Below are 14,645 nucleotides of genomic sequence, written 5' to 3'. Positions count from 1 at the left end.
TGGACTGCAGCCCACCAGGCTCCTCCACCCATGGGATTTTCCAGGCAAGAGTACTGCTGAACAACAAACCTAAAATATCAAAATAATATTTCAACATGTAATGAATATAGAAATATTAGGTATCTTGCACTTTTGCAAAATCAAGTGTGCATTTTATGTTTACAGACACATTTTACATATTCAGCCACCACATGTAGTGGCCACCATATTGGATGGTAGTTTTGTACCTCCATGGTAGTGGTCAGTATATGGGGTTTTATTTTATTATTCCTTAAGCTCTGGGATATTGTGTGCATTTTGTTGTATATTTATCACAATGATTTGGGGGGAGTGGACAAGAGAAATATTCTAACACTTAAGGCTCATTTGCAATAAATATGTCATTTTATTCTTAAAAAAAAAACACTTATTTTCTTTCATTAATTTAGAAATAAAAAACGAAGAGGTTTCTGAAACTCAGACTAGTGATCAAAGGAATCACAGCCATGTCTCACCCAAACACCAAGGGTCACAAGTAGAGACTGAAAAAGAAGTCACCATGATGGCAGAAGGTAAGCTTAAACAACAGGATGATTCCCACAAAGAGAAATAGACCCACGGTGTATGAACTGTAGCCTCCTGCTGGCTCTGTTTCTGAATCAAGTTAGTTTATAGACCCTTCTTTAGCCTTTGTTATTTCTTCTCAAGGAAATGATACCCCAGCAAAAGAACACACAAGTCCAGCTGATTCACTCAGCTATTAACCAATGATTCGAGTTGACATTCATATATGTTTTTTCTTCCTAGAAGATTATTGGTTTAACATTTGAATTCATTACATAAAGAAAAGGAAAACCAGAGTATAGGCATATAATCTTTCCCTCAGCTATTGCAAAGCTGCCAGTTTGGCAACATAATTGAATCTGGAACGAAGAGCCTGGAGTTGCCCAATACCAACTATGCAAATTAGATTGAATATAGAACCCTCAAGAAATGTCAGCTTTGTTAAGCTCTGCTTTGCTGCTTAGTCGTACTTTTTGTGAAAGGTATTATTTGCCTACATTGTTCATGATGCCAGATGATTTTTGCTTGTTATATTGTTAAATGGCCATTAGAATTACTGCCAAGCAGAGAAGAGATAAGTATTTGTTTCAGACCAATGTTCTGTGTTTTTGAGGACACAGAAATTACAAAGACAATGGGCAGAACACAAGATGGATTTGCCAAGTATGAATATGGTGTATGAAAAATATTCAATAACTTCCATAGATCTGAATTTTGAAACATATGCTCTAAAGAGAAAAATGTTGATTGTTTTCTAAGTAGTAACTAATTATCATGATATTTTCTGCTTGAAAAGGAATCCAAATCTTACTGGTTCTGAGTGGATGTTTAACCAAACCATAGCAGTCTGACGTCATTCTGCTTCTCATGAGTTTAATGAACTCTGGTGACTGTGTATCTGTATATCGGTTTGTTTGCCTATTTGTGTTTTTCTTCCCCACAGAGGAAATGAGGCTTTTTTTCTTTTTTTAAAGTTTCCTATCAAATTAGCCATCCATTTTCCATCCAGCTCCTGGACCAGAATCAGAAAGTAGTAGGAAATATGAGTGGGTGGGAGTGTGAAGGATGGAGTTTGAGAGAGGGGGCAGGAACTCTTTGTAGATTCCATCTAAGACTACTTTGATTTTGGTTTCCAGAAGCTAGTCCGTATCATGGCATGCAAATTCAGGACAGGTGTTTGAAAATGGTCCTCGGAACCCAGCTCTGTGAAGAACGGCATATTCAGCTGCATTCTCCAGCAAACAGCAGGAGTGATTCTAATCTTTCCCCTAATCTAATATGACCATCTACATGAATCTCAGTTTCCCAGCTTAAATTAACTACATTACGCAGTCCACAATGCCTGGATGTTTTATTAAGGGTCATTTTTTATGTGGTGGCTTATTAATAAATTATCAGGAATGAAACAAGGGATAGGGCTCCTGTGGATGAGTTTAGATTGAAGAGATGGGAGAATGAAAGAGGCCATTTTATTAGGACATCCAAGTTCAGAACAGAAAGATGTGTGTCCCAAATGCTCCCCTGGGGATTAAAGTGGATTTGTTTTCTTATCTTCTAAGCTTTGTCCACATCTTAAGAGCATTGTTTTCAAAGGAAGTAATGAGACATCTCCTGCCTTTGGAAACTATTACCAGCTATTAAATACCTAATTACTGTTAGCTTTGAATAAATTTGGTTTTATTTTATTATTACCATGACACTCTAATTTCCTTTTCCTTCTGTGTTTTTAAACTGGTGGCATTTGCTGATCAAATGATTGGCCTGTCTCTCTCATAAGCATTTTGCAAACACCAAGCATCACCATCAAATATTTAGCTGATAGAATCGAGCATTTCTGCTGTACAGTAGATACATACTGTAAATTTATCTTGTTACGGCTTTTACCAAAAATTGTATGTATGCAGCAGGGAAGGGAGTAAAGCATGTATCTATCCCTTGAATTTTACTTTTACCAGGGCCTTTGACACAGGGAGCATCTGAGCCAGTTTTTAAAATTCACATCTGCTTTTGTCATTCTGCTATTCACAAGATTTAATGAATTACCAACCTCAGCTGGAGAGGCAGGGGAAGCTGACAATCAAGAGCATAAAACTTGGGCATCAGCATGACTGGGTTTGATCTGGTTCCCTTGTTGACTTTGCTTCATGACCTCAAGAGGGTCAACTGTCCCCTCTGTGCACTTTGATTTCCTCATCACAAGAGTTGTCCTAATAATATCACCCATACTCAGATGCTGTTAGAGAGATTTCTGGCACAGTGTGTGTGCTGTGTGTTTGTTATTTATTATCGGTCTTACTTGTCATTAGGACTCAAAGCTCTCCAAGACCTGAGTCTACCTTGTCTTTCTAGTCTTACTGTGGATTCCACCCACTTGCCCCCTCCTCTCAATCACCTCCACCAGCTCACTCTTCCTGGGACTGGTCTAATACCTTCACACACACTCACCTGCACCGTTTCTTCCAATAGGATTGCTTGTTCAGTTCAGTTCAGTTCAGTTGCTCAGTTGTGTCCGACTCTTTGCGACCCCATGAATCACAGCACGCCAGGCCTCCCTGTCCATCACCAACTCCCGGAGTTCACTCAAACTCATGTCCATCGAGTTGGTGATGCCATCCAGCCATCTCATTCTCTGTCGTCCCCTTCTCCTCCCACCTCCAATCCTGCCCAGCATCAGAGTCTTTTCCAGTGAGCCAACTTGTTGCATGAGGTGGCCAAAGTATTGGAGTTTCAGCTTTAGCATCAGTCCTTCCAATGAACACCCAGGATCGATCTCCTTTAGAATGGACTGGTTGGATCTCCTTGCAGTCCAAGGGACTCTCAAGAGTCTTCTCCAACACCACAGTTCAAAAGCATCAATTCTTCAGTGATCAGCTTTCTTCACAGTCCAACTCTCACATCCAGACATGACCACTGGAAAAACCATAGCCTTGACTAGACGGACCTTGGTTGGCAAAGTAATGTCTCTGCTTTTTAATATGCTATCTAGGTTGGTCATAACTTTCCTTCCAAGGAGTAAGCGTCTTTTAATTTCCTGGCTGCAATCAGCATCCGCAGTGATTTTGGAGCCCCCAAAAATAAAGTCTGACACTGTTTCCACTGTTTCCCCATCTATTTCCCATGAAGTGATGGGACCAGATGCCATGATCTTCGTTTTCTGAATGTTGAGCTTCAAGCCAACCTTTTCACTCTCCTCTTTCACTTTCATCAAGAGGCCTTTGAGTTCCTCTTCACTTTCTACCATAAGGGTGGTGTCATCTGCATATCTGAGGTTATTGATATTTCTCCCAGCAATCTTGATTCCAGCTTGTGCTTCTTCCAGCCCAGCGTTCCTCATGATGTACTCTGCATATAAATTAAATAAGCAGGGTGACAATATACAGCCTTGACGTACTCCTTTTCCTATTTGGAACCAGTCTGTTGTTCATGTCCAGTTCTAACTGTAGCTTCCTGACCTGCATACAGGTTTCTCAAGAGGCAGGTCAGGTGGTCTGGTGTTCCTATCTCTTTCAGAATGTTCCACAGTTTATTGTGATCCACACAGTCAAAGGGTTTGGCTTGTTATCACCTGTTAAAAGCAATGAACTTAAATTTCATCTTCCAATACAGATGAAATAAGTATGTGTTTATTTCCTGTTTTTTTTTTTATAACTTTTAAGGTCCTCTTTCTGCAAAGTTACAAAGAAATGATACTTGGCCACCTATTCTTTATGGCTTTCTAATATGATTGGGACACAAGAATTATATTTTGGGGAAAATGAAAAATTCCAGGTGATAAACAAAAAAGTGTAAAGTAATCACCATAATGCTAAAGGAGAGAAAGACTTTCATTATCCTAAGTTACATGTTCAGTCTCTCCAGTTCCTAAATCATATCACACTGCTTCAAATCCCATTTGCTAAAGGCTTAATTGTAAGGTTTGCACACACTCGGGGTCCACAGAAGAACCTAGAAGGAGTCCTGCTATTTTCTGTGGAAACTCAGTTTTGTCCCATTCTTTTCAAATTGTTCCCTGTTCCCCTAGTTTGGTGAATAGCCCCCCAAAACCTCCCAGGCTAGACACCTCAAGTGAAGTGAAGTTGCTCAGTTGTGTCCGACTCTTTGCAACCCCATGGACTACAGCCCACCAGGCTCCTCAGTCCATGGAATTTTCCAGGCAAGAGTACTGGAGTGGGTGGGTTGCCATTTCCTTCTCCAGGAAAGACACCTCAGGGTTATCTTTAACCCTTGGCCTTCCATTACGACCTTGCCTTGTGGCTTGCTAGTTTTATCGATTCCACCTCTGCGGTATCTTGGTTTACATCCCCGTTACCTCTATCTACTCCATTTCCCAGCTGCATCTTCAGTTCAGTCTCAGCTAACAAACTCCCTACAGATGTCCATCCTCTCTTGCCTCTCGGACACTGTTCTCTGTACATAACTTAAGAATCTCGGTTTCAAGACACACTTCTCTCACATACCATAATCTCAAAAATATATAAGCAACTCCTGTAGCTCAATTCCAGAAAAATAAACGACCCATTCAAAAAATGGGCCAAAGAACTAAACAGACATTTCTCCAAAGAAGACATACAGATGGCTAATAAGCACATGAGAAGATGCTCAACATCACTCATTATCAGAGAAATGCAAGTCAAAACCACAATGAGGTACCGTTTCACGCCAGTCAGAATGGCCGCTATCCAAAAGTCTGCAAGCAATAAATGCTGGAGAGGGTGTGGAGAAAAGGGAACCCTCTTACACTGTTGGTGGGAATGCAAACTAGTACAGCCTCTATGGAGAACAATGTGGAGATTCCTTAAAAAACTGGAAATAGAACTGCCATACGACCCAGCAATCCCACTCCTGGGCATACACACCAAGGAAACCAGAACTGAAAGAGACACATGTACTCCAATGTTCATTGCAGCACTGTTTACAATAGCCAGGACATGGAAACAACCTAGATGTCCATCTGCAGACAAATGGATAAGAAAGCTTTGGTACATATACACAATGGAGTATTACTCAGCCATTAAAAAGAATGCATTTGAATCAGTTCTAATGAGGTGGATGAATCTGGAGCCTATTATACAGAGTTAAGTAAGCCAGAAAGAAAAACACCAATGTAGTATACTAACGCATATATATGGAGTTTAGAAAGATGGTAACGATAACCCTGTATGAGAGACAGCAAAAGAGACACATATGTATAGAACAGTCTTTTGGACTCTGTGGGAGAGGCCGAGGGTGGGATGATTTGGGAGAATAGCGTTGAAACGTATATTATCATATGTGAAACGAATCTCCAGTCCAGGTTCAATGCATGAGACAGGGTGCTCAGGGCTGGTGCGCTGGGATGACCCAGAGGGAGCGGATGGGGGGGAAGGTGGGAGAGGGGTTCAGGATGGGGAACACATGTACACCTGTGGTGGATTCATGTCAGTGTATGGCAAAACCACTACAATATTGTAAAGTAATTAGCCTCCGATTAAAATAAATAAATTTATATTTAAAAAAATAAAGTTTTCATTCCTTCCTTCCAATCCCAGGTTGAATATTTTTTCTCTTTTTAAAATTCAGCTATCTAGAAGGAATAGTCCCCTTTTCTCAACTTTTGTGACACTTCACTTTTATTCACTAAACACCTTTTATATGTAATATAATTATTTGTGCTCATCTTGTCCAGATGCCTCCGTATTAGGTCTGTATCTTTTCTAATGCCAGAGGGCATTATCAGTCAGTTCAGTTCAGTCGCTCAGTCGTGTCCAACTCTTTGCGACCCCATGAATCACAGCACACCAGGCCTCCCTGTCCATCACCAACTCCCGGAGTTCACTCAAACTCATGTCCATCAAGTTGGTGATGCCATCCAGCCCTCTCATTCTCTGTCGTCCCCATCTCCTCCTACCCCCAATCCCTCCCAGCATCAGACTCTTTTCCAGTGAGTCAACGCGTCGCATGAGGTGGCCAAAGTATTGGAGTTTCAGCTTTAGCATAAGTCCTTCCAATGAACACCCAGGATTGATCTCCTTTAGAATGGAATGGTTAACATGAGACCATTGATGATTGTTGTTGAGTGAATGAACTGAACTGAATTGTGGAGTGAATGGTGAAGGCAGAGATAGAATGGGTCCTTCTCCATTCCCCCTCCCCTTTTCAGAGACCCCTGGATTCCAGCAATTCCTACAATAGCTGACAAAAATGAGGCCCCTCATTTCCTCTAAAAGAGATGGAGACATTTTATTCTGGTTCATAAGATTAACAACAGAATAACAGCTGCACATCTTTTGGGGTGTTCAGTTCAGTTCAGTTCAGTCTCCCAGTCATGTCCAACTCTTTGCGACCCCATGGACTGCAGCAAGCCAGACTTCCCTGTCCATCACTAACTCCTGGAGCTTACTCAAACCCATGTCCATCGAGTCGGTGATGCCGTCCAACCAACTGAACCTCTGTGTCCCATTTTCCTTCTGCCTTCAATCTTTCCCAGCATCAGGGCCTTTTCAAAAGAGTCAGTTCTTCGCATCAGGTGGCCAAAGTATTGGAGTTTCAGCAAAAACCATATTTATTTCTAAATTAAGTTTGGTTTAGGAATCCCTGGTGGCTCAATGTTTAACACCATTTCAATTATTTCCTATGGAGTAGAACAGTATAAGATGATTCTGAAATTCTTCAGAAACTACAGATCAATGACAGAAAACTAATTTTTTATAGGAAATGGAATTTTTGGCAACGGGAAAAGGTAGCTCAGCCAGAGACATAATACTTATGTCACTATTCTTCAGACAATGTGATACTGATATGAGAATATATGAGCATTAGAAGAAATAATCCCAATTAGGTATAGATATAGATATTAGGTATAGAAATGTAAGTTATGATGAAGATAATAAAAATAAAGGAAAACAGAAGCAGTCATCTATTAATGGGGCTATAAATTTGACTTCTTAGAACATTTAGTAATCTAGATTCATACTTCAAAAAATTACCAAGGTAAACTTCGAATAGATTAATGAGTTAAATTAGTTTTACTAAAATATAGCCATTGCTAGAGTATTACAGAAATAATAAAGTGGAGATCACTTATGGTATAATGTGGAATGAAAGGCACTTTTTCTTTACCTTTTAAAAATTTCCATACTTCCTGATTCATCAAGCATTTCCTGTTAAAAATAGAAAATAATTTTTCATTTAAAAGAACAAATAATGTAGAAAAAACATAGATGATAGTATTTATAATGCATGCATGCTCAGTCATTAAGTTGTGTCTGTTTCCTTGTGACCCAATGGACTATAGCCCACCAGGCTCATCCGTATATGGAATTTCCCAGATAAGAATACTGGAGTGGGTTGCCATTTCCTTCTCCAGGGGATCTTCCCGACCCAGGAATTGGACCCTCATCTCCTGCACTAGTAGGTGAATTCTTTACTGCTGAGCCACCAGGGAAGCCCAGTACTTATATTTGTCATTAACAATAATTCTTTCTAATTAATAATTTAATGTTATTAATTATTGTGTATATCTTCTTCAATATGTGGGGAGGACTGTTCCCCTTATTGACAAATGAGAAACCAAAGTGGAGTCTATTCTTTATGTTGGTTGATCCACTGTCCATCTTTCTGCTTTAGATCCTATTTAGGCTTCAAGATAGAGGAGCTCATACTGAATCCAAGTCATCCTACACTAATGCAGCACATGGAAGCTAGGCTATAAAAATAAAGAGAGGGAGTGGTGCAGGGGGAGGGGATATTCATTGTCAATTTTCCCATTGCAAAATAACCCGGTGAGTGAAGTAAGTCAGACAGAGGAAGACAAATACTGTCGGATATCACTTATATGTGGAATCTTAAAAAATATAGCAAACTGATGAATGATCAAAAAGCAAGCAAAAAAAAAAAGAAGAAGCTAACAACTACCACCCACACAAATCTTTAAAACCATAGGCTCAGGATATTGGTTGCCCAAGAAAGTTCTAGAAGCCAAAAGAGGTTAAGGATACCTAAGAAAAATGACAGCCAACTGTGGATGAACCTGCGTGGACCCCAAACCACCCAGCCTTTCTCTTTTTCATAGAGTAAAGATATATGTTCCCATAGTCTCCCTGAAACTTGATCAAACCCAGCAACAGGACTCTAAGAGACACAGAGGGGCAATGTGAAATCCTATCTGTCCATTTTAATGGGGATTCACCAACAAGGTGGTGGTGGAAAGGAGGCTTGCTGTTGCATATGTTTTGATACTCACTATTCTTCCTTCCTTAAGACCCAAACATTCAGCTGAATGCCTTAGGACACATATCTGCTATAAATTCATTTTTTATCTAATTTGTCTGAGATCTAAGCTTCCTGTGGAGGTCCAAGATCAAAGGATCGGATTCCTTCTGATGTTGGCGCTGACATATAATGTGTGCTGACTTAGTTCTGTCTATAACCTCACAGTGGGAGGCGGCCAGCCTCCCTCGACACCTTTACACAGCGCACTTTCATTTCGGCTGGGGAGTCTGTCAGGTATGTTGCTGATTGGAGCTGCCATGTAAATAATTCATGGGAGATTTTTAAATGTTTTGGGGCTTGCAAAGGAAAGCTACGCTTGTGTTAGTCTTTCATGAATAGATGCAGACTCAAAGAACAAGGGGGAATAGATTTCCATAGATGGTCTCTCAAAAATAGGATAACAATATCTTCAATGGATTGAAAATAGGTGACTTACAGTGTTTGATTCCCCTTACATGAAGTGGTATTGGTTTTACCAAGGGATAAAAATTCAAAGCCCATTTTCCTTTTTTAAGTTTGCTTCTACCTGACAATTTATTATTCCTATTCTTTGGTTATTTGCTGATCTTGATAAACTATGTCTTTTCCTCCTGGTGGGAGCAGTAATTATAGAGATGACACCAAACTCAAGACTCAGCATAGGGCTGGGCTTAATAGAGGGACAAGGTTGATGGCAAAAAAAGTTCCTTCCCTGAAGGAACTCAAAGTCTTAAGAGGAAGATGAGACTGTCATACAAGGAAAGGTGACCAATAATAGAAACAGTTGCACAAGTCAAATGAGAAATTCCAGTCAACAAGTATTGAGGCATAAATCAATGCCTTTGAGCTGTCAAGGAACAGTTCTGGAAGGATTTGAAGTCCCATAGGGAAACTAAGATAACCTGGAAGCTCTAAGCAAGAGAATTATCCCATAGTTAGGGGACCATAACAGTTACAAGCTAGGAGAAATGACTGTGGAGGAGAGGAGAAGATGTGGATAGCATGAGTTTCACAGAATATTAACTGACACATCATCAAAACAACATAAACAACATGATTATTTTATCTCGTTTTACTGTTTCAAATCAGCAGTGTATTATATGTTTCTGTCTCCAGGGGATCTTCCCAACTCAAGGATCGAATCCAGGTCTCCTGCCCTGTAGGCAAATTCTTTACCATCTGAGCCAACAGGGAAGCCCTTTATATATATATAGGTTCAGTTCAGTTTGGTCGCTTTATATAGGTTAAACATATTTATATTATGATGTTATTTATATTTATACTATAATTTTATCTCTTACACTATGATACAGAATTGATGATTCTCTCCTAACCCAAGCCAAGACAGGCCCAGTAAACTGAGAGAGAGGTATAATACACAGGTTTATCATTAGCATTTACCTTGTATGTAAAAGTATGTATGTATAAAATTCATGTTAATGCATTTGATGATGAGAAATTAGAAAATCAGGGATGGGAAAGGTCAGCGACAGTACTGCCACATACCTCTCAGGGGTTTAGGGTGGTTCTCAACCTCTTATTTTACTCTAAGGCACATGGAAGATGACATTCCCATGTGTGCCACACTCTGATGCATGTATTTAGCCAAGCATTCTTCCTAACTCCCCTTTGTAAGCTTTAATTGTACAAGCATTGTGTGGTTCTCTCACTACAAACTCTGGAGTCATAGATCTTGGCTTCTCTACAGTAAGATGTGCTATTTTGTTATTTGTGCTCTTGAGAAGTTACTTAATCCCTGTATCTCAATGGCCTCCCTTCTAAAAGGCAGATAGGAATAACACTTGCTTCAGAGGGTTGTTGTAAGGATTAAATTATGTAAATAGATACATATGTATAAAATTATGTATATATATATTTCAGTTCAGTTCAGTCACTCAGCCGTGTCTGACTCTTTGGGATCCCATGATTGCAGCATGCCAGGCCTCCCTGTCCATCACCAACTCCCGGAGTTCACTCAAACTCATGTCCATCAAGTCGGTGACGCCATCCAGCCATTTCATTGTCTGTCGTCCCCTTCTGCTCCTGCCCCCAATCCCTCCCAGCATCAGGGTCTTTTCCAATGAGTCAACTCTTCGCATGAGGTAGCCAAAATATTGGAGTTTCAGCTTTAGCATCAGTCCTTCCAATGAACACCCAGGACTGATCTCCTTTAAAATGGATTGGTTGAACCTCCTTGCAATCTAAGGGACTCTCAAGAGTCTTTTCCAACAACACAGTTCAAAAGCATCAATTCTTCAGCACTCAGCTTTCTTCAAGTCCAACTCTCACATCCATACATGACCACTGGAAAAACCATAGCCTTGACTAGCCGGACCTTTGTTGGCAAAGTAATATCTCTGTATTTTTAATATGCTATCTAGTGGTGCTGGAGAAGACTCTTGAGAGTCCCTTGGACTGCAAGGAGATCCAACCAGTCCATTCTAAAGGAGATCAGTCCTGGGTGTTCATTGGAAGGACTGATGCTAAAGCTGAAACTCCAATACTTTGGCCACCTCATGCGAAGAGTTGACTCACTGGAAAAGACTCTGATGCTGGGAAGGATTGGGGGGAAGGAGCAGAAGGGGACGACAGAGAATGAGATGGCTGGATGGCATCACCGACTCTGTGGACAGGAGTTTGAGTGAACTCCGGGAGTTGGTGATGGACAGGGAGGCCTGGCGTGCTGTGATTCATGGGGTCGCAAAGAGTCGGACACGACTGAGCGACTGAACTGAACTGAACTGAGGTTGGTCATAACTTTCCCTCCAAGGAGTAAGCATCTTTTAATTTCATGGCTGCAATCAGCATCCACAGTGATTTTGGAGCCCCCCAAAATAAAAATCTGATACTGTTTCCACTGTTTCCCCATCTATTTCCCATGAAGTGATGGGACCAGATGCCATGATCTTTGTTTTCTGAATGTTGAGCTTTAAGCCAGCTTTTTCACTCTCCTCTTTCACTTTCATCAAGAGGCTTTTTAGTTCCTCTTCACTTGCTGCCATAAGGGTGGTGTCATCTGCATATCTGAGGTTATTGATATTTCTCCCGCCAATCTTGATTCCAGCTTGTGCTTCTTCCAGCCCAGCGTTCCTCATGATGTACTCTGCACATAAGTTAAATAAGCAGGGTGACAATATACAGCCTTGACGTACTCCTTTTCCTATTTGGAACCAGTCTGTTATTCCATGTCCAGTTCTAACTGTAGCTTCCTGCCCTGCATACAGGTTTCTCAAGAGGCAGGTCAGGTGGTCTGGTATTCCCATCTCTTTCAGAATTTTCCACAGTTTATTGTGATCCACACAGTCAAAGACTTTGACATAGTCAATAAAGCAGAAATAGATGTTTTTCTGGAACTGTCTTGCTTTTTCCATGATCCAGCGGATGTTGGCAATTTGATCTCTGGTTCCTCTGCCTTTTCTAAAACCAGCTTGAACATCTGGAAGTTCACGGTTCACATGTTGCTGAAGCCTGGCTTGGAGAATTTTGAGCATGACTTTACTAGCGTGTGAGACGAGTGCAACTGTGCGGTAGTTGGAGCATTCTTTGGCATTGCCTTTCTTTGGGATTGGAATGAAAACTGACCTTTTCCAGTCCTGTGGCCACTGCTGAGTTTTCCAAATTTGCTGGCATATTGAGTGCAGCACTTTCACAGCATCATCTTTCAGGATTTGAAATAGCTCACCTGGAATTCCATCAGCTCCACTAGCTTTGTTCGTAGTGATGCTTTCTAAGGCCCACTTGACATCACATTCCAGGATGTCTGGCTCTAGGTGAGTGATCACACCATCATGATTATCTGGGTCATGAAGCTCTTTTTTGGACAGTTCTCCTGTGTATTCTTGCCACCTCTTCTTAATATCTTATGCTTCTGTTATATATTTAAAACCTGGTGCCCAGTCTATAATTGCTATTAAAGTGTTACTGTGAATGATTATTAGCCTTTCTCTCTTCATGGAATGCATACTGGAATGTAAATGTATGAGTGGCATTAACAATCTTGAATTACCTTTAATTTGATTTAAAAAGTAGTTTAATAAAGTTATTTTAAAGTTGAACTGTAGCACTTTATTTTTTATAAAACTAGGTTGATACAGCCCTCAATACCCATTGAATTATGAGAATGAGAATTCATGAGTTAGGAAATACTTTCTGAAAAAAGAGAGAAATTTGGACTGTGAGTAAAAGAAGGCAGGGTGTTTTGAAAGACAGGGTGGAAATAATATTTCAGGCCTAGCATGTGTTTTAAGATAATTCTTATGGGTGAGTAATTATATATATGTACTCTTATAGATACTTGTTTATTTATATATTTATCTCTGCATATGTTTGTTTTTATAAAATAAAATATATTCAAATTGTGAATTTTGCATAAAAGTCAAAAGTATTAATAAGACTGGTTTTACATTTATTAATACAGGTGTGAGTTAACCCACATGGTAAGGTCTGATTCTAGCCTAATTTTCATATTTAAGCTGCCTGCCATGCTTACAATGAAAAATCCTGATTGACTTATTATGAACATTGTAAAAGTTTTTTCTAGAAGCTATATTATCAAATTTGTATTAGACAATGTATATTAATTATCAATTAGTTAATTGATGTGTGTGGGAGACATGGGTTTTTTGAAAAATGTGTACTCCTAACGATATTTAGAAATTGGTAAGTTGATATAACTCGGTCTTTTATTTGGTGATATCTTTTCAGGAATGTTAAATATGCAAAACATGCAGTCCGCTGATTGAGAACTAAGTCTATTTCTTCTCCTCCTTCTTGTCTCTCACAGATTTGAGGATGAAGATCATGCTGGCCAAGCTGAACCAGCTCCCTCATCAGTCCCTGAATGGTGTGTCCAGAAGGAAGGTCAGCCACCGTGTGGTCCGAGAGGAAGGTGGCAGCCGAGAAGAGGCCGCCGTGCCTGCTCCCAGTATTACCAGCGTCACATCACACAGGAACACCTGTCCTCCAGGCTCTCCTGCTCAGCAGGTGTACCTGCAGGAGAGTGGGGGCAGGAAAGGGGCCCAGGAGCAGGTGCTGAGATACCAGCTGGCAGGCCAAGATCAGCTGCTGCTGCTCTGCCCTGACCTCAGACGAGAGAGGCAGTGTTTGCAGGGCCAGAGTCAGCTCAGCAAGGGGCACATCAGTCTAGGGCTTTCCCAGGAGAAGCCAGGCTCCTGTGGTGCCACCGAAGCATTCTGCCTCCATTCAGTACATCCGGAGGCTGTTCAGGAACAGCTGTGATTGAGGAGTGGTGAGGATATCTGGGCTGAAAGTTATAGTGTTCAAAATATATCTGGATCATGATGAACAGGGAAGATAAGGCCTGACCAGTTTGGACTAAGAAGGGAGAATATGCGCATGTGTCCTCAGTCATGTCCAACTCTTTGTGACCCTGTAGACTATAACCCACTAGGCTTCTCTGGCCATGATATTTTCTAGGCCAGAATACTGGAGTGGGTTGCCATTTCCTCCTCCAAGGGATCTTCCCAACCCAAGGATCAAACCTGTGTCTCCAGTGTCTCTTGCATTGGCAGGCAGATTCTTTACCATTGTGCTATCTTGGAAGCCCAGAAGGGAGATTATGGATTCTGAATTCTTTCTTTTCAGTTTTAACATGGAAGATAGTCATATAAAAGATGTAGGTTGAAACAATATCTGACATATCTTTTTTATTAATCATGAATCTTACTCCAATGCTAGGCAAGTAATAAGTTCCCAAATACTGATTTTTTTTACTTGTTTTTATCTTAAGCTGGTTATCTGATTGATTTTGCAATTTTAATAAAGGTATAATGCTGATTTATTCAAGGGCTTCCCTGACAGCTCAGTTGGTAAAGAATCTTCCTGCAACACAGGAGACCCCGATTTAATTGGTC

General features: G+C 40.5%; 1 protein-coding gene across 3 annotated transcripts in view; it reads left to right on the top strand.

Annotated features, from left to right (window-relative positions):
- PKHD1 (PKHD1 ciliary IPT domain containing fibrocystin/polyductin) overlaps positions 1-14,010 on the top strand; it is a 448,361-nt gene extending 434,351 nt beyond the window's left edge. For all 3 annotated transcript variants that reach the window (XM_088831516.1, XM_055406831.2, XM_088831515.1), the window contains 2 exons: positions 429-551; positions 13,556-14,010. In XM_088831516.1, the coding sequence (XP_088687642.1) occupies positions 429-551; positions 13,556-14,010 (578 nt within the window). The remainder of the gene's footprint in view (positions 1-428; positions 552-13,555) is intronic.
- Positions 14,011-14,645: the final 635 nt, after the last annotated feature.

This window comes from Moschus berezovskii, chromosome 23 (assembly GCF_049115385.1).
Source record: "Moschus berezovskii isolate FMDL1 chromosome 23, NW_MosBer_1.0, whole genome shotgun sequence".
In the NCBI taxonomy this organism is placed as follows: Eukaryota; Metazoa; Chordata; class Mammalia; order Artiodactyla; family Moschidae; genus Moschus; species Moschus berezovskii.
The sequence above is the reverse complement of the archived record's forward strand: the minus strand, read 5'-3'. Positions and strand labels throughout refer to the sequence as shown.